We start from the raw sequence: 27,879 nt of genomic DNA, 5'->3' as shown, positions 1-27,879 counted from the left end.
GCTGCATTTTTCAAACACAGAGTCAGACTGATAGAGCAATGACGAATTTCATCAGCATAAAGACATCTGACTCATTTGGTCCTCTCGTAGAGTTTATTATTACCAAACATCAATGAGAGCCTTGAAGAATTCCACCTTACATGACATTCACGGGGCTCTAACAGTTTGCTTGTAAGAAGTTACCAGTGTAGGCTTGTGCAAGACTTTCTCCAAGCTTTACTTGTGATTCAGTCCTAAGATGCAACTGATCTTCGTTCAATGCAAGACCAAGTGCATCCACAGTTACAACATTGGGCAAGTTAATGCTAAGCTGAGCATTCCTCACTTTTTCGATGTTCCTTTTATTCCCAGATGCGAGAGCAACCTGTTCGGTGCATACATAATCTTGAGAGAAATGGTATTACGAGTAGCAAATAGTATAAATTGGAATGAAATGTGATCACTCGGTAGAGCAGACATTTAACGTGTTAGGCATAAAACTATGCCCTCCAGTTAGGAAAATGTATATTTGACTTAAACAGGTGAACTATTAGGACAAGATATGATGTAACACTGACATCAAATAACATCAATCTTAAGCAAAGTCTGATCAGTAGGAACATGCAAATGGAACTCAGTTTGGAGCCACCAATACTTATGCTGTTAAATAGATCGTTTGATCACCTGAATGGTACATTTGAAACAGTTCACATTTGTACATATTATTGTAAGCAATGTGCTACACAGCTGCACGTTCTTCAAATTGAAACAACACAACCGATTTTATGCTTCCTTCCTATCATCAATCCTTGGCCAATGCGTTCACATTCGCTCTTTTGTTCCTAAAATTCTAATTCTTTGTGCTCCTATAATGGCCTATGTTTTAACTTTTAAGTGCCATGTAATGAAAAACTGGGAGATGGCTACAAGGTATGTAATCCAGGTTTTATCTTTCTCCCCTTCATCTAGGTTCCACATTTTGCTCTCTTTCTTCCTATCTATCTCTTGACTAGCATCAACGCATCTTGCGTGCATGAGTTCAGGTCTAAACTTAATCAATGGATCTTTCTTAGAGAATGTAAAAAAATATTGGGGACATAATTTCACTTCTCCCGGCCTCTACACCAATTAGGGATGCACACAGCCTTTAAATACGATTACCGGGATTGAAATCTTGGTTGCATCAAGCCTGCTTCTCGTGGAAAATAAATGGGGAAGAAGGTCTGTGCAGCACGACTCAATCCTAGGGATCGAACCCGGGTGGGCAGGGTGTACAAAATGTGCACCAGTTGTCATTTCATCCTCCATTCTGAGGTTCTGCTCCAATTTAACTCATGTGTTGACTTCTATTTGTAATGCAGTTCAATGTCCAAATGCAGCTTACATCTTCAAAAAACCAGAATCCTTATTCTTATTAGTGGAAAGAAAATTTGAACTGTTTGGCCTAATGTTACGTACAAACACTGTCCGTGGTTTGGTCCCCCCCCCCCCCCACACACACACACACACAGAAGTTCCAAAGTTTGGAGGTGGGAGGGACACGAAGCGAAAGTTGAAATGAAATCATGTTGTATTATAGATATCACACCAAGTATTCGTGAAGTGAAGCTAACGATGCCAAAGGAGAAAGGTGGTCTGGGTTATAAGGATCTGTATGCATTTAACCTCGCTATGTTGTCCAAACAGGCGTGGAGGTTATTAACTAAGCCAGATTCCTTGTGTGCGAGAGTGATGAAGGCAAAATACTTCCTGGATTGCACCATTTTTGAAGTTCGGTGCAAGGATGGAGTATCATATGCATGGAGGGTTGAGCTGCTGCGCGAAGGTGTTATAAAAAGGGTGGGTGATGGTTCCTCTATTGATATCTTGGACGACCCATGGTTGCCGTCAACCGATTACTGTACAAGTTAACGAGCTGATTGATCCGACCACGGGCAGCTGGGATGCAAGGCTGAAACTGAATCAACCCTGGGGGGCTCTTACCAGGGATGAGCTTAAGCTGAATATTGATGGTAGTTTCAGCCCAGCTAACGGATCGGTTGGCTGGGGTTTTGTTATCCGAGATACTCATTGTGAAGTGATGGCTGCAGGTGCAGGTTCTCTACCTTATGCTTACAATGATCTACATTCTGAAGCTGCTGCCTGCCTCGCTGGATTCAGTGGTCAAGCTTCTGGGAAATGAGCAAAATTCATGTGGAGACGGATTCCCAAAAACTGGTGCAAGCGATTACGTCTGAAGCTTATGATCTGATCTGTCCATTAATGAACATCTATTTAGAGAAATAAAGTATCATGCTAGGCTAAAATTTTCTAGCTTTTCAGTTAAATTCTGCCAAAGGTCTTGTAATAAGGTTGCAGACGCATTAAGTATGTTACGGAGCTAGGACATGAGTGCCCCGCCATTTGGCTGGATGGTGCTCCTGACTTTGTACTTGGTTTAGTAACCAGCGATATTGCTAGGGTCACCGGTTAATGGAAGTTTGATTTCCATCTCAAAACAAAAAGTATTCCTGAACCTTTTTATTTGCGAAAAGTCCACTGATATATTAATAATTATCATCAGTGAACATACGAAATATTTTGACTCTTTAACCTTTCACCAAAACATATGACAATATGATTTATAGTCGAAAGTATTTTATATGGTTTCCTGAATTTGTAATTTTAACAAACTATTTTCCACAAATTTAAGGTAAATTTTTTTTACATAGTAAAAACATGCCCTATATCTCTGGACGAAGAGAGTAATTACTTCATTTTCATGTGCATTCGTAGCATTCCTTTGTTCAAAATTTCTACTACCCGTGCAAATAACCGGATTGATTGCCAGTTTCCTCCAGTTGAATTTCTATAAACTTCGGGTCAAAACAGTCATGCCAAGATTGAAACAAATTACACTACTACTAGTAGTATTAAGGAACGCGGCCATCACCTGAATGAATGGCAGCAGCGGGATCCCGAGATCCGCCCTGACATTGGCTATCAGCATCTCCATGTTACCCTGGTACGCCGCCGTGGCGGCATCGGACTCCGCATCGCTCTCCCCCTGGTACCACAGCACGGCCTCGATCTCGCCGTACCCGGCCGCGGCGCGCGCGCGGCACACCATCTGCTCGTACAGGCGCTCCCCGCGGGCCCACTCCCGGATGGCCGTGCCGCCGACGGCGCACGGCACGAGCCCGATCCCGGCGGCGCCCGGGGGCTGCTGCAGCCCCGGGAGGACGGCGCGGGCGAAGGCCATGCCGGGGCCGACGCCGCAGGTCTTGGCGACGTCGATGTCGGCGTGGAGCGGCTCGCAGGCCTCCTCCCATTCGAGCGCGGCGGAGAGGCGGAGGACGGAGGGGCTCGGCGCGCACTCCGGCGGCACGACGCCGTCCCACCGCTTGTGGTGCACGCCGCCTCGGCCGGCCATGTTGCTCTGCCCCGAGAGGATGAAGATGCGCATGGCTGCTGGAGCGGCGGTGCGGCGAGGCGGAGGGGAGAGGATTCCTTGAAGCGTGCGTTGGGTTCGGCAGGTAGTTGCTGCTGTAGGTAGCTGGAGGAGGCCGAGATCAGTCGTCGGCTCGTCGCTGTCACACGCACAAGAATTGATCGTCCGCAGCAAATAAAATGGAGATATCCATCCACGTTCTCATATAATATGCAGAAGCTTTATTTTTTTGACAAGTAATAGGCACAAGCTAAAAGTGAGAAAAATCGACTAGCACTGTTACTTACGCGAGTGATTAACTTTCACTCGGTTTATTAAATTTCAGTTAAAATTCAGGTTGCAACTCAACAATATCACTGATCATAAAACATGGTCTATATACAGCTTGAAAAATCTCAGTGAGTGCTAAGCTTAGAGATGCTCTTATGGCATATATAAATGGTGATATCTTAGCAGCGCCACGTAGAATAAATGATGAGGTGGAGGAAAGAAAATAGTAAAAAAAAGGTTTGTCTTCTCTTAATTAAGAGATGATTTTTAGCATAATCTCTTTCACTACATATCTAGGATGTAACCTTACGGAAGATAAGACCAGAAAATAAATCATTCTACGTCACTTTTGTTGCTATATCTAAATTATGTGATATGTTAAGATAAGATGGTCTTATCAACCATTGACATGCCCTTAAGATGTAGCGGTATGGATGCTCATTGCTGCAGTGGTTGCAATATAAACACACCCTTTGGATGGTCGAGATTTCATATTATTGTTTTATAGGATTTCAGTCCCTATGTCTTTGTTTTGAAGATCGACTTTGGATGAAGTGAAAACTTCTATAGGTCCATTTTATAGGAATCCGAACATTCGCTGCAACTTTCTTTTTAGATACGATCTAGTAGAATCGATATATCTTTCATGTATTTCATTCGGATGATTATTCTTGCAGTTTTGAGTGCAATTTTCTATTTTACACCATTAAATTTGTTAGCGTGTTGTGCTTTTTATTATTCTCTCCTTCCCAAAAAAAGATAGACAAAATCTAAGATATTTTTTCTTGCAGCGGCATAGGGCATGTACAATGGGATGATGTCAGTCTTCCCTTATGCTTGCCACATCGGATTTTTGCTTAGTTGGTGGAGAGAGAATGGGGGAAGAGAAGGTTGTCTTCCCTTAGCTAAGGGTTGATCTCTTACGAAATAAGAGATGTCTATTTTCCCCATTGTACGACTTGTCTTCCCTTAGACACATAATTTCCTACTAAAAATTATTAATTATCACTTATTGCAGGGGATGATAATAAGAGATAATGCATTGTACCTATTAATTCTCATTTATTTATCATCCTCTCTAGATGATATGAACTACTGAGAGAAGGTGTGCCTTCCCTACCATTGTACATGCCTAAATACCCTAAAATTTGTCTGCTTCCTCGTGCGCTGTACATCCAGTTTATCCGTCATAAAAAATAGCCGTATGTGAACCCCATTCCACACGAGATCATCTTAGACAGCAGCGCCCGAAGCATCGACGAGCTGGACAACTTCCTAGTTCCTACCAACATCGCGGTGGCGTTGTGACTGACGGTGAGCGACTGAGCAAGACGGGCGAGTGGGCATGCTGATTTTAATTTTCAGTGGTGTTTGCAGTAGTTGACTAGTTGACACTTGAAATGCAGAAGGCAGAACTTCACACGACTTGTTACGGATCGTATATTCAACTAACGCTGCCTTAATCATGCACATCAGTGATCTAATGCCTTCCCCTGCTGTAAGTTGTAACCAAACAAATCATGAAATCGGCCACCACACCACCAATTCATATGAACAGTACAAGACGTGATAACGGGTATGCTAAACAAGAACATATGCGTCGAGTAAGAGCATGTCTAACAGACCGCTTATAACCCGCCCACCCCGTAAAATTCCGGCGAGATACGGGGCAGGCGCGGTTTGGGCCATCTAGCAGGCCCCGTATTCGGGTCGGCCCGTTTCGGCGGAATATGGGACCCAGGAAATCTGCCCCGCCGCCCCCTACTTATACCGGGCGGACGTGCGAGTGAGGGGTCAACCCTAGCTCCGCCGTGCGCCGCTGCCTCCTCCATCCTGCTCCGGCGAGCAATTCCTCACTCCCCCGCGCCGCATTCCACCCCAGCTCCGGCATGGACGCCCACCGCCGTAGTACCGCCTCGCCGGCGAGCGGATCGAAGCGATCCCGCTCGCCGGACAACATGGAGGATGCCTGGCGGCTTCAATGCAAAAGATCCGCCGCCGGGAGCCGCCGCGCGGTCTGCAAGTACGACGGCGCCGCGTTCGTCCCGCCGAAGCTCCGTGACTTCGCGCGGGGCGGCCGCTGGTACAACGAGGACCCGCCGCTCAAGCCGATGAGCGGCCCCAAGTTCGAGGCGTGGCGCGCCGAGTGGGAGCGCCAACGCCGGGTGAACGAGGCATGGAGGACGAGCATCGGGAGCACCAGCGGCGGAGGTGCTCCGCTCGCCGGCGAGGAGGAGGAGGAGGACCAGGACCCCGCCTTCTTGAAGGCGATTCAAGAGTCCCTCAAGGACGCCGACGAGAGGAAGAGGGTGGAGGAGGAAGATAGGGCGGCGTCCATCGCCGCCGTGAAGGAGGCGGAGGCGGAGGCCGACGGGTATATCATCGACCTCTCCGACTAGAAGTCGCGATCCATGATCGCACATTTTGTATGTAGGTACGTCGATTCATATGTATGATCGACGAACTATGAATGAACAAGTTTCCCGGGGTTTTAAATTTACGAATATACGAGATCAAATACGGGGTCTGCTAGACGGAACGGTGTAGTATCTACGAGCATTTTTTTTTTATACGGGCGAAAAAGTGGCGAAATACGGGGCAGAAAAGTAAGGGGCCTGCTAGACATGCTCTAACAATCTACTCTATGACTATCATCCTCCTCTTGACCAATGAAACACGAGCTCTTGTCATCGCAAAAGAAAGTATTTGACTTTTAACTTCTCCTGGAAGCTCTGGTAGCTCAAGTAGACGCGGTTACGAGTGCCGGGCTTTCGTAGCTGCCGATTGCCTGTTTTGTGTATCTTGGCGGCATTAAAGAATCCACATGGGCGAAGTATGCTTCCTCCATGGACGTCTCTCTCGATATGGGTGCGTCAAGGACAGAGTCTGGAATGGCATCAAGAGTTTCCTCCAAGAATTGTGCAAGTGTCTGGACATCAATGAAATGCAACAGATGGTTTTAAGATCTAAAGAACCATCAACTATTTTAGAACCGTTGCAAGTCTTTGTATCTAAGAGAATTTCTTAACTACAGGTGTTATCATGCAAGACTTACTTTTTTTAAAAATGGGATTAGATGTGCTTCGCATAAAACAATATTGACATAATTTTGGCATGAAAAATCAGCAGGGAACCTTTTCATTTGCATACTTGTCAGTAAAATACCTATTCCGGTTAAAAGAAAATAGCACATAATCCAGTCAAGTTATTCAGAAATGCAGAACATACAAAGATTAACTGAGCTTTCATCTAATGTTACTGAGAATTAAGGTGGTTATTACACCCAAACACAACAATACCCTCTAAAAATTGAGAAGCATAATAACATGTTACATTGTGAGGCTGTTGCTATTGTTCGAGAAGTGAAAGGGCAGCAAAGGGTAGCCATTTTTCATAACTTACCTTGCAATGACGCAATGTTGAATCAGCCTTACGCTTCCACAAACCGTTGCCAGGTTCTGAGTGGAACAAATGTAGCAACGGCTGCAAAAGAAGTGATTATGGTTATGTCAGTTATAAACGTGTGATTCTGTCGGTTCCCTATGAAATTGGTTGCATAATATCCTGTAAACAAAATGATGAAAGGGCTAATACAGATGTCAATAGCAACTTAAAACTAATATTAATACTACACTAGTATAAAACTAAAAATGTGGCGCTTTAAACTGCTACATATTAAACAGCTGACAACTTTATATTAACTAATAATTTTTCTTTACCATTGCAAGTGCTTTCAAGAAGTTCACTCCATGTTACCGAATCTTCGTTTGCTGTTTTTATTTAAGTTATAAACATTCTCGAACAAAAAAGTTAAGGTATGCACTACTATTTAATACATAGAACGGAGCAAAGTAAAAAAAAAGTCCTGGGTCGATTCTAATTAGGATACACTGTACTACTGTGCACCAAATAGTAATAAATTACACTATTACAAGGTGAAGGAACTAAAGTCCTCAAATGAAGATAACTTTAGCAAAGTACAGAATAGTTTGTGTATTCAGCAATATAGCACAGCCGTGTAGAATCAACTCTTGTCATGAAAGAAAAAAAAAAGGAAAAGGGGGAAGCTTCTCTCACCTTAACAAGTTGCCTCACGTTTGGTCTGCTGATGCCATACTGTCCAATTACAGAATCACCATAAACTTGGTAGTTCTCAAGGATCTAGAACAGAGTTCAGTCAATGGAAGAAATATAGCTTAAAACGCAAATTGACTCTGCTAAATGCTAAACCTGACGACGTGAAGAGCAACCTGTTGTCACGCCATAAATTTCACTATCCACATGCCCGAGCATATTCCATGGACTGAAACATTCAGACACCAAAATGATTCTATTAAATCAATAATAACTGGCATGGGAATTAGTGTCCAACATAGTTTCTGCCAGAAAAAGATGGGGCCAACACTAGAAATTCATTTTGTTTGTTGGAAGATTCAAATTTTTAGTGAAGGTTTTGTTAGGGAAGGACATAGCTTCACTGCATTCACCAACAATGTCCTTTTAAGTAGCAAAGATTGGTAACTTGCTCGAATGGAAGAAGTCTGCTTGTTCTTGGTCTATGTCACCTGTCATTTGGTCAGATCTGTTCCCGTGTCCGATTTTAGAAGGGCTAATGGAATTACGACATGTTCCCTTCACAAGGAATCAAAATTTTGTATTATTGTGTGTATGCCCTGTTGGGAACCTACCATCATGATTCTGCTTAATGTTCCTGAAGCAATGGAAGCCAGCAGAGAAAAATAGCAAAGCAGTCATGTTGCATCTCTAAAAACTGGCAGGCCCATCATTTCAGAAATAAAGTGTTCAAAGTTCCAAATATATTTTCAGTATATAAGTTCACAGTAGTATACAATAGCAAAACTCGAGACAACTTCAATTTTGAACTTAATAGGATGATCGCATGCTTTAAGGTGAGATAAGAAGTTTTCTCGTTTAAGAAATGCAATAGACCACTATTCTTGCTCCTGTTCTACTTCTTAATTTATTCTTAAGCAATTCATGAAAAAAAAGTTTTTTGACTTCAGTAGCCATTGAGTACAATTAGCTATTTGGAACATTGCAGCAGATTGATATTAGTGATAACAAAATTGAAGGATTGTTATGGTCGGTTTGACCTATACACGCAGGAAGCCCACTAGTGGCTAGTTGTGGGCTTAGCCCAAGTAAATTAGGGGCTTAGCCCAAGTAAATTAGGGTTTCGAGGAGGCCGTCCTCCTATATAAACACTTGTATCCCTTCGAGATTAATCAGACAATAATTCAGTATCATTACTGTCTCGTCTCCTGAAGGGAGACGGGAGAACCCTGCGCCGCCGCACCAACCCTAGCCGCCGCCTCCTTCCTCCGCGACGGCGCCCAGCCGCCGGCGCCGAGCTCTCCAACCTCTCCACCCTCACTTCCACCCTTACAACCTCTGCCCTAGACCCGGTAGAACTCTAGCCTCGACCACTTTGGTATCAGATTGCCTAGGTCTCATGGGCTCCAACAGCCCCCCCGTCGACCCCATCGCCGCCACGTCCACCGCCGCCACCAACACCACCCCCGCCGCCATGACAGGCGCCCACGCGCTGCAGGGGGCCGCCGCCGCCGCCGCCACCGGAGATCAGGCCGCCGCCGTTCCCACGGGCCTCGACCTCCTGCCCGCTACATTGGCGGACCTCGCCGACGACCTCCGCGCCATCCGCTTCGAGCTCGCGGAGATCAAGGCCGGCCAGCACCCGCGGCCCCCACCGGCCGCCGTTCCGCCGCCGCCCCCACCGCCCGCCGCCGCTCCGCCGCCGCCCCACCGCCCGCCTCCGCCGCCAAAGAATGGCCGGCCCGCGTGGTGGCCGCCGTCACCCTCGCCGATTCCCACATGGACCGACGCGTCGCCCGTCTACACTCATACTGCGGCGCGGACGACGGTTCAGCCGCCCGCCCACCGCCTTGGCGGTCCTGGCGGGTCTGCGGGCCCCTTCGCCGCGAGCACGTCCTTCAACCACGGCCGCCAGGAGGGCGCCCCCGAGGTTCCGCCTTTGGCACAACAGCCGCCCCGCTTCACTAAGCTGGAGTTCGCCACCTACGACGGCGCCACCGACCCCCGAATCGGCCGAACCGGTGTGAGCGCTTTTTTCGGGGCAGCGGACGCTCGGCACCGACCGCACATGGATCGCCTCCTATCACCTACGGGCGCCGCGCAGACTTGGTACTACGCCCTCGAGCGGGACGAGGGAGGGATGCCGCCACGGGAGCGTTTCCGCGACCGTGCCTCCAACGGTTTGGGCCGACCCTCCGTGGCAGCCGCCTCGCTGCCGGGACGCCTCGCCTTCACCACCACGGTCCAGGACTTCGCCGACCGCTTTCGGCGCTCGCGTGCCATGCCCCGGGCGTCTCGGCACGGCGGCGCCGATCTCTTCGTCGGCGGCCTCCCGAGTACATCCGCGCCGACGTCGAGATGCGCGAGCCGGCGGACTGCGACGGCCATGTACTACGCACGAGCCTACGAGCGGCGCGCCCTCGCCATGCGGCAGTCTAGGCGCAACGTGGCAGCGCTCGTCCCGCGCCCGACCCGCCCGACGCCCACCGCCCCGCCGCGCCCGCACCGGCCGCGCCGCGCCGGCCAGCCTCTGCGCCGACTCGCCCCTTCAAGCGGCTGACGGCTGCGGAGCAGCTTGAGCGGCGCCGCCAGGGGTTGTGCTTCAACTGCGACGAGAAATACGCGCCGGGCCACACGTGCGCCCGCCTCTTCTACCTGGAGACCGTCGACGACTGAGGCCGGTGTCACGACCTACGCGCCAGTCGACGCGTCCGCCTTCGTCGTCTCTCTCCATGCTATGGCGGGCATTAAGACGGCAAAGACGATGCTGCTTCCGGTGACGATCAATGGGGAGCGTCTCACTGCGCTGGTGGACACGGGCTCCACGCACAACTTCCTGTCCAACACCGCCATGCGCCGCCTCGCTCTCCAGCCGGCGGGATCGGAGAAGTACAGCGTCACCGTCGCCAACGGGGATCGTCTTACGTGCCAGGGCGTGGCGCGACAGGTTCCCGTGCTTGTGGGCGACGAGCCGTTCTCCATCGACTGCGTCGGCATCGACTTGGGCTGCTACGACTTCATCCTCGGCCTCGACTTCCTGAGCACCTTAGGCCCCATCCTGTGGGACCTCGACGCGCTGTCCCTCATCTTCTGGCGTGAGGGCGGCCGCCGTGTTCACTGGACGGGCGTGGGCAGCACTGGCACACCCCCGCAGCTCCACCTGATGGCCGCCGCGCTAGACGAGGCGCATCCGCTCCTGGCCGACTTACTGCAGCAGCACGGCGACCTCTTCGACGAGCCGCAGGGCCTCCCTCCCTCGTGACCCTGTGACCACCGCATCCACCTGCTGCCAAACATGGCACCCGTAGCTGTGCGGCCGTACCGGTACCCCCAGCTGCAGAAGGACGAGCTCGAGTGCCAGGTGGCGGTCATGCTAGCATAGGGCATCATCCGGATCTCGACGTCACCGTTCTGCGCCCCCGTGCTCCTGGTGCGCAAGACCGACGGCACGTGGCGTTTCTGCATCGACTTCCGCGCCCTCAACACCGTCACGTCCAAGGACAAGTTCCCCATCCCCGTCGTGGATGAGCTCCTGGACGAGCTGCATGGCGCGCGCTTCTTCACCAAGCTCGACTTGCGCTCGGGCTATCATCAGGTGCGCATGCACCCGGACGACATCGCCAAGACGGCGTTCCGCACTCACCATGGCCACTACGAGTTTTTGGTGATGCCGTTCGGCCTCTCCAACGCACCGGCGACCTTCCAGGCTCTGATGAACGACGTGCTCAGCCCCTACTTACGCCGCTTTGTGCTTGTTTTCTTTGATGATATTTTGATCTACAGCGCATCCTGGGCGGAGCACCTGCAGCACGTGACCATCATCTTCAACGAGCTTCGAGCGCATCCTCTTCACCTCAAGCGCTCGAAGTGCTCGTTTGGCACGACCTCCGTCGCGTACTTGGGCCACGTCATCTCAGCCGACGGTGTCGCGATGGACGCGGACAAGGTCGCTGCCGTCGCCGCCTGGCCAACGCCCCAGTCGCCACGAGCTCTTCGCGGATTTTTGGGCCTCGCAGGATACTACCGGCGATACATCCAGGACTTCGGCCTCATCGCCGCGCCCCTCACGCGCCTGCTTCGCCGCGACGCCTTCTCTTGGGACGAGGAGGCGGCCACGGCCTTCGCCGCCCTGCAGCGGGCACTCACAACGGGTCCTGTTCTTCAGATGCCGGAATTCGACGAGCCGTTTGTGGTGGACTGCGACGCCTCCGGCATTGGCTTCGGCGCCATCCTTCACCAGGGCGAGGGTCCACTCGCCTTCTTCAGTCGTCCCTTCGCCGCGCGCCACCACAAGCTCGCCGCATATGAGCGCGAGCTGATCGGGCTGGTCCAGGCGGTGCGCCACTGGCGGGCGTATCTTTGGGGCCGGACATTCCGTGTGCGCACGGACCACTACAGCCTGAAGTTCTTGCTGGATCAGCGCCTCTCCACCGTGCCGCAACACCAGTGGATCAGTAAGCTCTTCGGCTTTGACTTCACCGTCGAGTACCGCCCGGCCGCCTCAACACGATCGCCGACGCCCGTCCGCCGAGACGTTGACGACACTGCGGACGCGCCCACCGTCGGTGCAGCCTCTCGCATCCACTCCGCCATCTTTCGCCTTCATCGACGAGGTTCGCCGCGCTACTCCCACGGCTGCGGATGCGCAGCCGCGCGCCGCCTTTGGCCGACGGCGAGCTGGCCGCGCCATGGCGCCTGGACGAGGGACTACTCCTCCATGGACGCCGCATCTTCGTACCGGATCATGGAGACCTGCGCCACCAGGCCTTGTCCTTGGCGCATTCTGCAGGTCACGAGGGCGTCCAGAAGACCCTGCACCATCTCCGCGCTGATTTTTACATTCCAGGGGATGGCGCCCTGGTGCGAGACTGGGTGCGGGCGTGTGTCACATGCCAGCGGAACAAGACAGAGACGCTTCGTCCGGCAGCCGCTGGACGTGCCGTCCCAGGTGTGGGCGGACATCTCCATGGACTTCATCGAGGGGCTGCCGAAGGTTGGCGGGAAGTCCGTCATCCTCACGGTGGTTGACCGCTTCTCCAAGTACGCGCACTTCATCGCCCTCGGCCATCCCTATACGGCGGCGTCCGTGGCACGCGCTTTCTTCGACGCCATCGTTCGCCTCCACGGGTTTCCGTCCTCCATCGTCAGTGATCGTGATCCTGTGTTCACGGGTCACGTCTGGAGGGACCTCTTTGGGTTGGCGGGCGTGAAGCTCCGCATGAGCACGGCGTTTCATCCTCAGACGGACGGCCAGTCCGAGGTCGTCAACAAAATCATCGCCATGTACCTACGCTGCATCACCGGGGATCGTCCACGAGCTTGGGTGGACTGGCTGGCGTGGGCCGAGTACTGCTACAACACGTCCTACCACTCCGCGTTGCACGCTACTCCCTTTGAGGTGGTCTACGGGAGGCCACCACCGGCGATGCTTCCCTATGCGTCTGGCACGGCCCGTACTGAGACGGCGGATGGCCTGCTGCGTACCCGCGACGAGATACTGGCTGAGGCGCGCCAGCGCCGACTTCTTCGTGCTCGGCGGTGGCCAGAAGTACTATGATGCACACCATCGCGAGGCGGAGTTTGCGGTGGGCGATTGGGTCCGCTACGTCTTCTTCACCGGACGACCCGGTCCTTGGACCCGCGCTCCAGGCGCAAGTTGGGACCTCGTTACGCCGGTCCTTTCCGTGTGCTGGAGCGCATCGGCAAGCTCGCCTACCGCCTTGAGCTGCCTGCGGGCTCGCGCCTCCACGACGTCTTCAACGTCGGCCTCCTGAAGGCCTACCGGGGCGACCCTCCTTCTGCACCACCAGCTCTTCCACCTACTTCGGATGGGCGTCTCGAGCCTGTCCCGGCGAGTGTGGCTCGCGTGTTGAAGGCCCAGCAGCGCCGTGGTGTTTGGCACGTCTTGGTGCATTGGACCGGCTTGCCCGAGGACGAGGCGACTTGGGAGAAGCTTGAAGATCTCCGCCAGCAGTTTCCAGAAGTTCAGCTCGAGGACGAGCTGTTTGAGAAGGCGGGGAGAGATGTTATGGTCGGTTTGACCTATACACGCAGGAAGCCCACTAGTGGCTAGTTGTGGGCTTAGCCCAAGTAAATTAGGGGCTTAGCCCAAGTAAATTAGGGTTTCGAGGAGGCCGTTCTCCTATATAAACACTTGTATCCCTTCGAGATTAATCAGACAATAGTTCAGTATCATTACTGTCTCGTCTCCTGAAGGGAGACGGGAGAACCCTGCGCCGCCGCACCAACCCTAGCCGCCGCCTCCTTCCTCCGCGACGGCGCCCAGCCGCCGGCGCCGAGCTCTCCAACCTCTCCGCCCTCACTTCCACCCTTACAACCTCCGCCCTAGACCCGGTAGAACCCTAGCCTCTACCAAGGATTCTACATAAGAATTGTGAGTTGAGCTTATGAAACCTTGCTTGCTACGAGTGCAGATCTCACCAGCAAATTTGAATGCACATTGTGACTAAGTGGGGATGACCATCTCCTTATCAGGAAGATTCATTATTTATGACTAGTATAGCACCTACTTACAAAACTAACGGTGTATATACCATAATATGGCATGCTTCTTTGGTAGAGCAAGCGAGCCCTGGTCAAAGCATTTTAGTTGGAGGAGATGGCCTTTAAGCATGTGGTTGGGGCATGCGTAAGCAAATGAATATCTCTTTATTCCTACACATTGTGGATCTGGTCCTCTGTTTGGTTCTCCAGAAATGAGCTTCCGCTTGTTTGCCATGTTAATATGCCTTTACTTCACTTAATATTTCTTTGAATTTTCAAAAGTATTGAGATGCATGAAACCATAGTTGAGGATCAATAGAGGGATTTTTTCTGACGATCAAAATGGAAATTCATACTTATTGTAAGCAGCACGACCAACCATAACTCGATGGGCACCATGTCTTATGGATGCACTAACCTGCAATCAAACTGAAGGTCTTCAGTGAAACCAACTACTGCAAGGCTACAACTAATGCAAAGGTTGAGACATCAAAATGATGTAATCCTGATAAACTGTACAATAATCAAATCCTGATAAATTAGATAGTAATGTGCTAATTAGGAGAATAACCTAACTCAGACATGCAAAATGTCAATAACTCGCTATCTTGAGCTCTCGTAATAGATATCCAACTAAAACCACTTACTAATTGAGTACATAACCTCATATGTAACAACAAATGATTCTCCAACATAGAAATGTTCAGTAGTCATGAAGACATAAACGTTGGAGAAACAATGGTATGCTAAATCACCATGTTGTCTACTCCAATTGTGGAAAACCAGCATGACAAAGGAGGAGCAGGTGCAGACATCAATAGATAATTAGATAGTGGCTCTAGGAGGGGCCATGTTAGCGTAAAGGGTCAAGTTATTAATCCTAATATTTTCAGAAAGCAAGAAAATTATCTTGTTCTCTCTGTACACACCAACCAATAAGCTAGTGATGTCCACATCTACTGGGGAATCAGCCCCAGAGCCACAGTCATGGGGCTTCTAATGAAGACAAGAAAAACAGCAGCTGCGATTTGTCAATTTTTAGTACTCATGTGAAGATACTAGAGACCACGCAGGTTCAACGACATCTAGCTGAACCCGTCAACACTACCCTTGCTGCTCCCTTGAAATTGGACCCACACTGAACTGATGAACATGATGTCCACTGGGTTATAATCATACATATACCAACTTCTAAGAATTGGAGCAACAAAATTAGAATGGGAAGCTCCCATCGTTGCATATTTGTTCACAGTAAAAAATAATCAGAAGTAAGATAGTAACTTACTTGATCAATACTCGTTAGGCCTCCATTTAGTGTAAACTGTACCTCTGGGAAGTCCCGCAATAAAGCATAATAATACTCATACCTGCAATGATACCATAAAAAGGATATTACTAAATTCATTTAACAAAGGTGTGTCTAAATCCAAATTGCAACATAACAAACTATATCTAGGTACTAAGGCCAGAATCAACTATTCAGAATTCAGACTTACTCAGAAGTAAAATTTCATTATTGATATTGCAGGCTGGGAATATAAGCACCAAGATATTAAGTCTGAACATTTCAACAAGCAAAGCAGGAGCCACATGATAGTACCACCATGACACATAAACACGCCATGCTTAGTGCCACCCTTGTATTACAGTTTACGCATCTGGTTTTCAGGCTTTAAGGATATTTGTGTTGTCATTGTGTACATATCTAGGGATATCTTTGTATGCAAAATGAAAATGGTATCAAGAGCACACATACTTTAAAGGAGGAATCTTCCGATTCTCCGCAGGACTGAGACCATTGAGCAACGCCTTCCGGGCATGAATGATAAAATGCCTAGTTGGTGACTTTGAAACAACCGTATCTACAAATTCACCTAGTAAAAAGTGAAAACAAGTTAATCAAGGTTCTCTGAGAACAAGTGAGCTTGCACCGCACAAGTTCCTTTCCTAATTTCTTAAAAAGCCTATGAAGATGACTTTATTGGAAAATCAAGGTTCTTTGAAGAAATCTCACAAAGCTCTTGGTAGGAGTCATGATTGTCAACTCCAATTCTGCATTTCACGCTAACAGGGACATCACAATTGGCAGCAATAGCTGACATAGCATCCCCTACAAACTTCAGGAAATTGTATAAAGTTGTATGCAGGTATGGATATGAGCACGTATTCGTATTATATCATGGTTTTGTTATGTGAAGTTCATGAAACAAACCTCTGGATCATACATTAAGCGAGCACCAAAGCATCCGTGACCAGCAACTTTGCCGCTGGGGCAACCACAACTACCACGGAAGTTCAAGAATGTGTAAATTATATGAAATAGTAGGATATACTGCATAACCAGGTGAGACATGAAGGAGGCTGTTACTTCAGGTTGATCTCATCATATGAATAACCACTTGCTAGTTCAGTTGCCTTCGCCAAATTGTCAAGATTGCTTCCACCAATTTGCAAGACAATAGGATGCTGTTCAGCAGGAAATGCTAAAAATTTGTCCTGCATATTTGAAAATGAAAGTTATAATTTACCAGCTTTGCATTAATGATCTACAAGTGGAGTAGATCCATTTTACAGATTTCATTTCTTTCAATAAAATAATTTCCAAAAATAAATATAAATGAAGACTAAGTCATACTGGTTGACTGGTGATTTACATAGTAATATCAATCAATACAGGATTACAGGTAGCATGTGCATCGAATTGAGGTGGTTCCTACACATGTCGGCTACCACATAGAAAGTCCACTGCTGCTTTATCATACAACAATGGAGGATAACTTATTGTAATTTAAGTGGTTTGAATATTACTTCAGATATGCTTTGATGCTATTCATCAGGCTTTACATGATGGAATTAAGTGAAGTTTCGACTTAAGCAATATTCATTTCTAGCAAGAAACGTCTGACGGTGAAGTCATCTTATTTTACTGTTCAGGCATGTATTGCTTTGCTACGCGCTGTCCAAATCACCCTTAATGTGACAAGCATCTTAACTCTCCAATTCACGAAACAATGTAGATAGAGATTGCAAACTAGACGGGCCGGCACAAACGGTGGCACGCGCCCTCCGCAGGCCGGTGACCACGATGATGCGCCGGGCAACGGCAATGGTAACCCAGGCAACGCCGGCCAGGGCGCTGGCCACGGCCGCTCCCGCCGCCGCGGACGGAAGCGCCGTCGGACAGAAGGAGCTCCTGATGGTTGCGCCGACGGCATGGCCATTGACTCCATTGGCTGGACAGCATCGCGCGCCGCTCGGGCAGACGGAGTTGGCGTCGACGCCACCTGGGGCCGTGCGGCGGCGCCGCCGCTGCAGCAAAGAGCGGTGGGCCCTTGGCCTGCTCAACGTGGGGCCCGCTGTCCTCGTCGCTTTGCCAAAAAGAGTAAGGGCAAAGCTCGCCAAAGCTCCCCTGCAAGGATGGAGTACAGACCCAAGGCTGCCACGCCATCGCGCCCCGTGCCGACAGGATCAGAGCCGCTGACCGTTGCTCACGCTGCCGCGGCAGCTGGCGCTGCGCCATTCGCTGAGCCCCTCTCTCCACATCCACCGGGGCCCGCCGAAAGCCTGACCCCCTCGGCGTGTAGCGCGGGTGAGGACGTCGCCGCTGGGGCCTCTTCTGCCATGCCCGACCAATGCGACAATGGGGATCGGTGCACCCTCCCTTCTCAGATACTTTTGGAAAGTGAAGTTGCCGATTCCATGCCATGCCAAGCTGCCACGGCCTCTGCGGCGGACCCCATGTCGGGACAGGCTGGTGCTAGCTTGGACCTCCCCTCCGCTGCAGGTTTGGAGGGTTCTGGAGACCGGTCAGCACCTTTCGAGCCCGCCACACACTGCGCTGAAGCGCCATTTCAAACTGCTGCTGATCTTCCCGCCCCTAACCTGGCCCCGCTTCTGGATACTTCTGCTGATGAGGCCAACTCCACGGCCCATGAGACACAGCCCATCACCATCCTCCAGCGGCCCGCCTCCGCTGCCCCGGCAGCATCTCCGCAGGCCCAACGTCAAGAGCATGCAAGCCGCTTCGCCTCCCCGCCGATCACCATGCGTAGAACAAGGCCACGACCGCCGCCGCCACCGCCCACCACCCAGCCTCCGGCGCCCTGGACGCTCGGCGACTTCCTCACAGCGGCGACCAAGCATGTTGACTCGACCCTCCCCACGCCAGGGAGGAGGACACGCCGGCAACCGCTGAACTTCACTCCGCGCCGTGGCCGTTCTGCATCGACGACGGCCTCCACAAGCGCGCCGCCGCCTACAGCTGAACGGCGGGCGCACGTGCAGGTTCTCCGCACGCTTGGCATCATGGGCACCAACCAGGTGATCACTGCGGCTGAGATGAAGGCTTTCGACGACGTCTTCGCCGCTCCGATCCCGCTCGCCGTCCTCACGGCCATTGCCGCTCTGGTCGACAGACAACTCCCTGCTTCCCTGGGCTCCCCCCTGCCGACCGTTGCGCCGATCACGGCTTAGTTGTGCCACGCATTCCCTGTCGATCTCGTCTTAATGGATTTAGGCCTTAAGATTGTTGTTTGGAATGTCCGTGGTCTCAACGCCCGCGCACGCAGAATCGCGATCCGCACTCTCCTCGCCACCACCGATGCATCCATCGTGTGCTTCCAGGAGACGAAAATGGAGTTGATACATAGGAACATTGTTCTTGAGGCGCTTGGCTCCGAGTTCGACGACTACGTCTACCTGCCGGCGGAGGGCACCCGTGGGGGTATCTTGCTCGCCTGGAGGAGCAGAGAGGTGACCGTCACCGATCCGATGTTCACAGCGAACGCGCTGAGCGCCAAGGTCCGCACGCCCACGTCTATGGCTGCACCCTGGTGGATCACCGTAGTTTACGGACCACAGGACGATGCCGCCAAGATTGCATTCCTTCAGGAACTGTGTGACATCCGCGCCGAGTGCACCGGGCCATGGATGCTTTGTGGGGACTTTAACCTCATCTACAAGGACGATGACAAGAGCAACGGGAACCTTGACAGGCGCATGATGGGGCGCTTTCGCCGGCTGCTGAACGATCTCGCTCTCAAAGAGGTTTACCTCAATGGGAGGAGATACACCTGGTCAAATGAGCAATCTCCGCTGACCCTTGTCCACCTCGACCGCGTGCTTTGCACCGTCGACTGGGAGGAGCAGCACAGTCACTGCCACCTGCGTTGCATCGCATCCGTGGTCTCCGATCATAGCCCGTTACTCCTCGACTGCTCCCCCGTACCGCCAACCCACCGCCGATTCCATTTCGAGGACTTTTGGACAAGCCTTGATGGATTCGAGACCACTGTTGCGATGGCCTGGCAGTCTGTCCAGGATGGAGATCCCTTCCGACGCTTGGTCCTGCGTTTGCAGGCCACTGCGCGATGCCTCACGAGCTGGAGCGCCCGCTCCGTTGGCAACATCAGGGACAAACTCACCATCTCCATGGTGTTGCTGCTCAAATTTGACAAAGCCCAGGAGGATCGGCAGCTTACTGCACAGGAGGAGTGGCTGCGCAATGCGATTAAGCGAGGTTATTTGGGCCTGGCTTCCCTGGAACGGACGGTCGCGCGTCAACGTGCCCGGATTGCGGCCCTGAAGGATGGCGATGCCAATACCTCGTTTTTCCACCGGCAGTGCTCCTACCGCAGGCAGAAGAACAGGATACACGCCTTGGACATCAATGTTACGGCGCTCACCGACCCAGCTCACATGGCCGAGGCTGCGTTCCAACACTTCGACGGGCTTCTGGGCACGGACATGAGCCGCGACTGCACACTTCACCTCCAGGACCTGATCGAGCCTGACGCCACCCTGGATTGCCTCGAGGCCCCCTTCGGCGAGGAGGAAATCTGGCAGGCCATCAAGCGCTTGCCCGCGCGCAAGGTACCTGGCCCGGACGGATTTACGGCCGAGTTCCTGCACGCTTGCTGGACCATTGTTAAGCACGACATTGTCGCCGCGTTCCAACAGCTCTACGAGATGCGTGGGCGCGGTTTTGCCCAGCTGAACCAGGCACTACTCACGTTGCTTCCCAAGCACGCTGGCGCCAGCACTCTACGCGACTACCGGCCGATCAGCCTCATACATCACGTGGCCAAGCTCTTCGCCAAAGTCCTCGCCCTGCGCCTCGCCCCCAAGCTCGACAAGCTCGTCAGCCCCATCCAGAACGCGTTCATCGCCGGCCGGAGCCTCCACGACAACTTCGTCCTGGTTCGCCAGAGCACTCGCCTGCTGCACCAACTGAGGAGCCCACGTCTTCTCATCAAGCTTGACCTGGCCCGCGCCTTCGACTTTCTGTCATGGCCCTTCCTCTTCGAGGCGCTTCGGCAATATGGCTTCGGTGACCGCTTCTTGGAGTGGCTGGCCGTGCTCCTAGCCTCGGCCAACACCAGAGTCTTGATCAACGGCGACCCTGGTCCGCAAATCTGGCACCGCCGCGGCTTGCGCCAGGGAGACCCGCTGTCCCCACAGCTGTTCGTCCTCGCCGTTGACACCCTCGGACGGCTATTCCGCCGCGCCACCGAGCTCGGAGTGCTACGCCAGCTACACCCACGCCGCGTGCTACCATCGATATCGCTCTACGCCGACGACGCCATCCTGTTCTGCCACCCGCTTCGGGAGGAGATCGAGGCCGTCAAGGCCATACTCGAGCTCTTTGGCCGCGCGTCGGGGCTGCACGTCAATTACAGCAAGAGCACGGCCACCCTCATACGCTGTGCCCCGGAGGAGGCGGCGCCGGCCATCGCCCTGCTGGACTGCCCTGTCGCCGAGCTGCCCATTACCTACCTAGGCATTCCGCTCACCATCCGCAAACCCACAAGTGGACAACTGCAGCCGATGGTGGACAAGGTGGCAAGCAGGTTACCCACCTGGAAGGCCGGCCTCATGGGCAAGGCTGGCCGCCTCGCCTTGGTGAAATCCGTCCTGGGTGCGATCCCTATTCACCAACTACTTGTCCTGGCTCCATCCAAGAAGATCTTCAAGCTCATCGTCAAGATTGAGCGAGGCTTCCTCTGGTCGGGACGCGCGGCTGCCAATGGCGGGCACTGCCATGTCAATTGGCAGCGCGTCGCCCGTCCCATCGCCTACGGTGGCCTGGGGGTCCATGACCTGGAAAGAACCAGCCTGTCCCTGCGCTTACGCTGGCTTTGGCTGAGCAGAACGGACGACCGGCGTGCCTGGCATGGCCTGGAGCTCCAATTCTCCGACCAAGAACAGGCCCTGTTCTTCGCTTCCACGACTATGATCCTCGGCAATGGACGAGAAGCTAAGTTTTGGGACGACCGATGGATTGAGGGCCGCTCGGTACGTGAGATTGCGCCATCGCTGTTCAAGTGCATACCAAAAAGACGCCGCAAATCCCGCACCGTCGCCGATGGGCTGCAGGGAAACGCTTGGGCTACAGACATACACGGGAACCTGGGCATCCAAGAGATCGGCGAATACCTGCTCCTTTGGCGAAGGATCGAGGGCACGATGCTCAGCGGTGAGCCGGACCGGCTCAACTGGAAGTGGACTGCCTCGGGAGTATATTCTGCCAAATCCGCCTACATGGCCACTTTCCACAGGTCCACGGCGTGCCCTGCGGCCAAATTCATCTGGCGCACCTGGGCGCCCCAGAAGGTCAAATTCTTCCTCTGGCTGGCCCTCCAAGATCGCTGCTGGACCGCGGAAAGGCTTGCACGGAGAGGGTTGCAGCACCACCCCAGATGCCTTTTCTGCGATCAGCTGCCTGAGACCATGCATCATCTGCTCCTGGAGTGCCCGTTTGCCAAGCAAGTTTGGCATGAGGTGCTCTCCTGGCTTAGGATGACATGCACTATCCCTGGCGCCGAGGACGCTTCGCTCAGTGACTGGATAGCAAAGGTCAAGCCTGCACTCCCAAAGCCGCTTCGTAAAGGGTTCGCATCAGCCTCCTTGCTCATACCATGGATGCTCTGGAAACACAGAAACGACTGCGTGTTTGACAGGGCCCAGCCATCGACGCAAACGCTGCTCGCCAACATCAAGGAAGAAGCTTGTCTCTGGGCAAGGGCAGGAGCTCTAGGACTGAGGGCCGTCCTTCCAACCAGTTGGGATGTGCACTAGGCAAACCATCCCCTACCCTGTATCACCGTCTCCTAGGAGACTTGTATTACAACTCTTTCTTTTCAATGAAATGAAGCGCAAAGGTCCTTTGCGTTTTCTCAAAAAAAAAAAAAGACTAACTAGATATCTGAAGTTATACCAAGCTGATTTCTAAATATAATATGCAGCATGAACTGAGGTTTAGTGGAATGACATCACTGGTTCTGAAATAATCCACTGGACATGTCAAATTGAACTCCACAATGAGATAGATCCTGGTAAGTGACTCAAAATACTTGAAATGGCTCATAGAAATGGGGGGAAAAAACAGTGCACGGTGAACAGCAGAGCAGAGAAAGTACATTACACAACCAGTAATCTGAAAACAGGGCTGAAAACTGCATGTGTCATAAAAAAATCTATAAATTGCATGACTAGTACACATGTAACGAATATTGTGGAGCATATATCACTAAATTTAAATTACAACCAGATTTACCACATAAAGCACACAATCTGATAGGTTAAATCCTCAAGCTATGATACATTGTGTATATTCTTAACCAGATCTTTTTAACCAATTCGTTAAGAGTATTTCTCTTGTAATCTCTTAAAAATGGTTGGGGATACAATAACTGACTATCTCTGAATAAGTTGTAGATGTAACCTTATCTAGAGAATATGACCAAGTCCGAGTGTACAATCTCTTTGTCTTTATTAACAGATAAAAATCAAGCTCCCTATAGAAGCTTGTCAGTTACTTTATATGTGTGCGTCGAAAACAAACCAGTAGCTCTTCATCTGGATTACTGACCATCTACTTCCTGCACAAACTTCATTGACCATAAGAAAAAAATCTTGGACAAATTCCAAAAATTTCCATGGCCAAGGAGATTTCCATAGGCAATCTATGGTTCAAGCAAACGGTGGTGATGCACCTATTCTAGTGTGAACTCCAAATTTCTGTGACTGTGGAGCTTAGCGTGTAATTTTGATGACATTACATGGTCTGTAACATGGCGCTACTGAACGAAATATGCAGCACAACTGAGTGTAATTTGGTATCAGCCCAGTGGATTACTTTGCACGCCTCTCCCGGAATTTCCCCCCATCTCTTTCCTAATATGTCTTCACTTCTCATTTGGAGCTCATATTACTTGACTACACATTTATTAGTATGAGATAGTGATGCAGGTCAACTAGTACAATCATAACCACCATGAATCAAAATATCATAGTCAGGGGTTCAAGAAAATCAGTAGTAATACCAGTACGCTCAAGCCTAACTGCACTGGACCAAGAAAGGCCAAAAGCAGCAAACTCACCAAGCTATCTTTCTGGTGCACAATGGTCTCGGCGACGACCATCTCCGTGTACAACCAGGCGTGCCTCGAAATCAGCCGCGCGAGCGTCCTGTAGTTGTTGTCCGTCCAGTCCATCATTGGCGCCACGCTGCAGGGGGGGCAGGAAAACACATATCAACCATCAAACCATCTGCGTGGCGCCTTACAGATCTGATTCCGCTCACCTGAACAAGGGAGGAAGGTACTCCCCGGCGGGAAGAGAGCTCGCGGCGCGACACGGCCGCAAGCCGTGAGCGTGTGGCAGGAACCGCCCCGGCTGGCTGTGAAGGAAGAAGGTGCCAGGGTTGCTCGGCAGTAGCGACGGGAGCAGGGCGTGCCTCGCGGCGGACCTCATCGCGATGGCTATCCCCGCTTCCGCACGGGGCCGCCGCCGCCTGTGGTGTCGTGTGTCCTGAGCTGAGCCCGTACGGGCGAGTCCGCGAGTGGTGCGACGGCTGGTATACACTTTTGGCCGTTCGATCTAAGGCAAACGGCAGAGATTGTGCAAGCGTGTGACCAATTGAAGCCACGGGGGAGTACTTCACATTTGCCCAATTTTTTCATAAATCTACTTCATCTAGCATCCTATCAGTCTGTTGACTTAAATTAAATTGGCAAAACGTCAAAGATAATATTTATAACATTGTATTTAGAAACGTTCAATATAACATGGGCACGTATGCAAACAACACAACCAATAGCGAAGTGAGCATCAATGAATCTGTGCAGGAGCCTCCATCAATGCATCTCCTTCAGGGTGGCTACGCCACTTTCCACCCGTACGCACGTATTCACATGTCACCTTGAAAACTAACGGCCGTGGAATTTCAAAATTGATGAACCCGCCATAAACAAGGAAAGGTATGGCTTTAGGGGCAAGGGTATTTACGGATGTGCTACCCACATATCTCTTATCTATATTTTATTTGTTACACATATGAGGGTTTATTTATATATGTATGCATAGCTGCAGGTGAAACCTTACCCTGGCCTATTTCCATCATTGAACACTGATGACGCGTAAAGCACACGCCCGTTGGGAACCCCAAGTGGAAGGTGTGATGCGTACAGCAGCAAGTTTCCCTCAGTAAGAAACCAAGGTTTATCGAACCAGTAGGAGTCAAGGATCACGTGAAGGTCGTTGGTGACGGAGTGTAGTGCGGCGCAACACCAGGGATTCCGGCGCCAACGTGGAACCTGTTGGAGATATGCCCAAGAGGCAATAATAAAAGTGATTATTATATATCTTTGTGTTTATGATAAATGTTTATATACCATGCTATAATTGTATTAACCGAAACATTGATACATGTGTGATATGTAAACAACAAAGAGTCCCTAGTAAGCCTCTTAACTAGCTTGTTGATTAATGGATGATTAGTTTCATAATCATGAACATTGGATGTTATTAATAACAAGGTTATATCATTGTATGAATGATGTAATGGACACACCCAATTAAGCGTAGCATAAGATCACGTCATTAAGTTATTTGCTATAAGCTTTCGATACATAGTTACCTAGTCCTTTCGACCATGAGATCATATGAATCACTTATACCGGAAAGGTACTTTGATTACATCAAATGCCACTGCGTAAATGGGTGGTTATGAAGGTGGGATTAAGTATCCGGAAAGTATGAGTTGAGGCATATGGATCAACAGTGGGATTTGTCCATCCCGATGACGGATAGATATACTCTGGGCCCTCTCGGTGGAATGTCGTCTAATGTCTTGCAAGCATATGAATAAGTTCATAAGAGACCACATACCACGGTACGAGTAAAGAGTACTTGTCAGGAGACGAGGTTGAACAAGGTATAGAGTGATACCGATGATCAAACCTCGGACAAGTAAAATATCGCGTGACAAAGGGAATTGGTATCGTCTGTGAATGGTTCATTCGATCACTAAGTCATCGTTGAATATGTGGGAGCCATTATGGATCTCCAGATCCCGCTATTGGTTATTGGTCGGAGAGAGTTCTCACCCATGTCCACATAGTTCGCGAACCGTAGGGTGACACACTTAAGGTTTGATGTTGTAATAGTAGAACTTGAATATGGAATGGAGTTCGAAGTATTGTTCGAAGTCTCGGATGGGATCCCGGACATCACGAGGAGTTCCGGAATGGTCCGGAGAATAAGATTCATATATAGGAAGTCATTTTATAAGTTTGAAAATGATCCGGTGAATTTATGGAAGGTTCTAGAAGGTTCTAGAAAAGTCCGGAAGAATTCACTTTGGAAGGCGGAGTCCCGGAGGGACTCCACCTCCCTATGGCCGGCCAACCCTAGACGGGGGAGTCCAAGGTGGACTCCACCAAGGGGGCCGACCACCCCCCCCCCTCATGGAAGGGTGGGAATCCCACTTGAGGTGGGAGTCCCACCTTGGGTAGGTTTCCCTACACATGGAAGGTTTTGGGTTGGGGTCTTATTCGAAGACTTGTAGTCCAACACTTGGGGGTTCCACCTATATAATGAGGAGCAAGGGGAGGGGGCCGGTGACATAGGCATCCCAAATGGGCCTGCCGAATATAGTACCCGGGGTTTACTGAAGGCCCACTAACACGAAGAATAAGAAGATTCGAGAGCCCAAGATGTATTTAAGGAAAAGATAGAGTTGTAATAGGAAGTGTTATTTGTAATCTGGCGGGATGAGTTAGAAACCGTCCCGGACTCTGTAAACTTGTATAAGCACGAATCTCTCGGCTCCACCTCCTATATAAAGGGGGAGTCGAGGGACGAAGAATAAATCGAATCATTGTCTGCAAACCCTAGTTTTCATAATCGTCGAGTACTTTTCGGCTGAAACCTTCGAGATCTACTTACCCTCTACTTCTAACTAAACCCTAGCCTACAATCCATAGGCATTGACAAGTTGATACCTTGTCAATTGGCGCCGTCTGTGGGAACTAGAGGCGTAAGGAGCTGATCTCGATGGCACGCTCAGGATCTTCGACATCGTCAACTGCAAGCAACACAATGGATCGAGGTAAACAGATCGCTGCTGGTCTTGTCGATTTTGTTCCTCACCCACCCTCCCGTTTGGATGCATATGCGTATCTGGCGGAGCCCATGGAGATGACGTTCGGAAGGTTTCACTTTCGCGTCGAGAAGGAAGGATCGTATCGTGTCGAGATTCCGATTTCATCAGGATCGTCGGTGGTCGATTCCGATTTTTCAAACTATGCATCGTCCATCGAGTCAGGAGAAGAAGAAACCTCAGCGACACGCTACGTCAGCACCAGAGCAAGAGAGAAACTCGCCAAGATCTTCAACGACATGTCGTTTGAGTCATCTGCGGACTCATATATAAGCGATGGCTCAAGCGATGTCGACAGTTACGACTTCGTCGACAAATCTCTGACAGTGGGCAAGGTCTTCATCAATCTCAACGATGATGTCACCAAACCCAACGTAGATTTGAGTACAAAGTATCATCAGATTTACGCCATTGAAGATCAAGAGGAAACATCTGAGGCTTTCGACAGTCTGGGAAATCCATACGTCGATCCCTCCAATCTGCGACAAGGCCTGGGCAACAAATACGTCGGGCCAGAGCCGCGAGATAGAGTTCAACTTTCACAAGCAGCGTGGGACAGAGCTGCGAGAGCTATGAACGGCACAGAACCAATGGCTACCACAGCCACACCAGAAGAATTGCAAGCATATCAATATAGGCTCGCACGAGCTGCCAGGGAATTGGAAAAGCAGACAATTGAGTTGAGCGGGGAGAAAGGAGGCAGCTTCGCATCCAGCAGAGAAGGGCAGATCTAAGTCGACAATCTAGAACTACGGGTGATAGCCATCGGGAGGCGCGGAACAGAGCAAGATCAAGGCTGCAACACATACCCGAAGCAGAAAGAGAACACTTGGTCCAAAACCTCGACATGTCCTTTATGTCGATAGATACAAGAGGAAACATCATCCCTAAGACACCAGAGGCTGGGTATATGGCGACACATGCTTTTATCCTTGCATCTAAACCACCTCCAGGGGATCCAAGGGAAACACTGTATAATATGGCGGTAGCAGGAGTTGGAGCTATGGGGACAGCGTTTGTATCAACGCCTCCCGAAGGAGCGGCAAGGCAAAATAGTCCACGACCCGCAGCAGCAACAGCAGCAGCACGAAGGGCCAAGTGGAGCAAGAGACACAGCAGCACAAGCAAGAGTCGACAGAGCGCGGCAGAGCAGAAGGGATCATCGGCAATCCCCAGAACT

General features: G+C 50.9%; 2 protein-coding genes across 3 annotated transcripts; both read right to left on the bottom strand.

Annotated features, from left to right (window-relative positions):
• Nucleotides 1–28: 28 nt before the first annotated feature.
• Nucleotides 29–3,588, bottom strand: LOC127334181 (probable carbohydrate esterase At4g34215). Of its 2 annotated transcripts, none has more exons than XM_051360600.1 (2): nt 2,912–3,577; nt 29–364 (listed from the first exon to the last, which is right to left on the bottom strand). In XM_051360600.1, the coding sequence occupies exons 1-2, from the start codon at nt 3,422–3,424 to the stop codon at nt 158–160; spliced, it is 720 nt and encodes a 239-aa protein (XP_051216560.1). In that variant the 5' UTR covers nt 3,425–3,577; the 3' UTR covers nt 29–157. The 2 variants fall into 2 exon arrangements, with proteins under 2 accessions (XP_051216560.1, XP_051216561.1); XM_051360601.2 differs by having other exon boundaries at nt 177–384; nt 2,912–3,588.
• A 2,633-nt stretch (nt 3,589–6,221) lies between these two features.
• LOC127328983 (uncharacterized) lies at nt 6,222–24,093 on the bottom strand. Its single transcript, XM_071824776.1, has 12 exons — nt 23,841–24,093; nt 23,638–23,764; nt 16,626–16,753; nt 16,470–16,539; nt 16,272–16,374; nt 16,014–16,131; nt 15,543–15,624; nt 14,614–14,675; nt 7,910–7,982; nt 7,757–7,840; nt 7,082–7,162; nt 6,222–6,608 (listed from the first exon to the last, which is right to left on the bottom strand). The coding sequence occupies exons 1-12, from the start codon at nt 24,008–24,010 to the stop codon at nt 6,420–6,422; spliced, it is 1,287 nt and encodes a 428-aa protein (XP_071680877.1). The 5' UTR covers nt 24,011–24,093; the 3' UTR covers nt 6,222–6,419.
• Nucleotides 24,094–27,879: the final 3,786 nt, after the last annotated feature.

Source organism: Lolium perenne, unplaced genomic scaffold, assembly GCF_019359855.2.
Source record: "Lolium perenne isolate Kyuss_39 unplaced genomic scaffold, Kyuss_2.0 unplaced26, whole genome shotgun sequence".
Classification (NCBI taxonomy): Eukaryota; Viridiplantae; Streptophyta; class Magnoliopsida; order Poales; family Poaceae; genus Lolium; species Lolium perenne.
Note: the sequence above shows the minus strand (reverse complement) of the source record. Positions and strands in the feature narration are given on the sequence as shown.

What these genes read in the sequence shown, in the direction of transcription:
- LOC127334181 (XM_051360600.1), bottom strand. Translation starts at nt 3,424, where the DNA reads ATGCGCATCTTCATCCTCTCGGGGCAGAGCAACATGGCCGGCCGAGGC. An exon ending in CGCTGCTGCCATTCATTCAG is followed by an intron (nt 365 to 2,911) that starts GTGATGGCCGCG and finishes TGCACCGAACAG; the next exon opens with GTTGCTCTCGCATCTGGGAA.
- LOC127328983 (XM_071824776.1), bottom strand. Translation starts at nt 24,010, where the DNA reads ATGAGGTCCGCCGCGAGGCACGCCCTGCTCCCGTCGCTACTGCCGAGC. An exon ending in TGACTCCTACCAAGAGCTTT is followed by an intron (nt 16,132 to 16,271) that starts GTGAGATTTCTT and finishes ACTTTTTACTAG; the next exon opens with GTGAATTTGTAGATACGGTT. An exon ending in CGGAAGATTCCTCCTTTAAA is followed by an intron (nt 15,625 to 16,013) that starts GTATGTGTGCTC and finishes GTATCATTGCAG; the next exon opens with GTATGAGTATTATTATGCTT.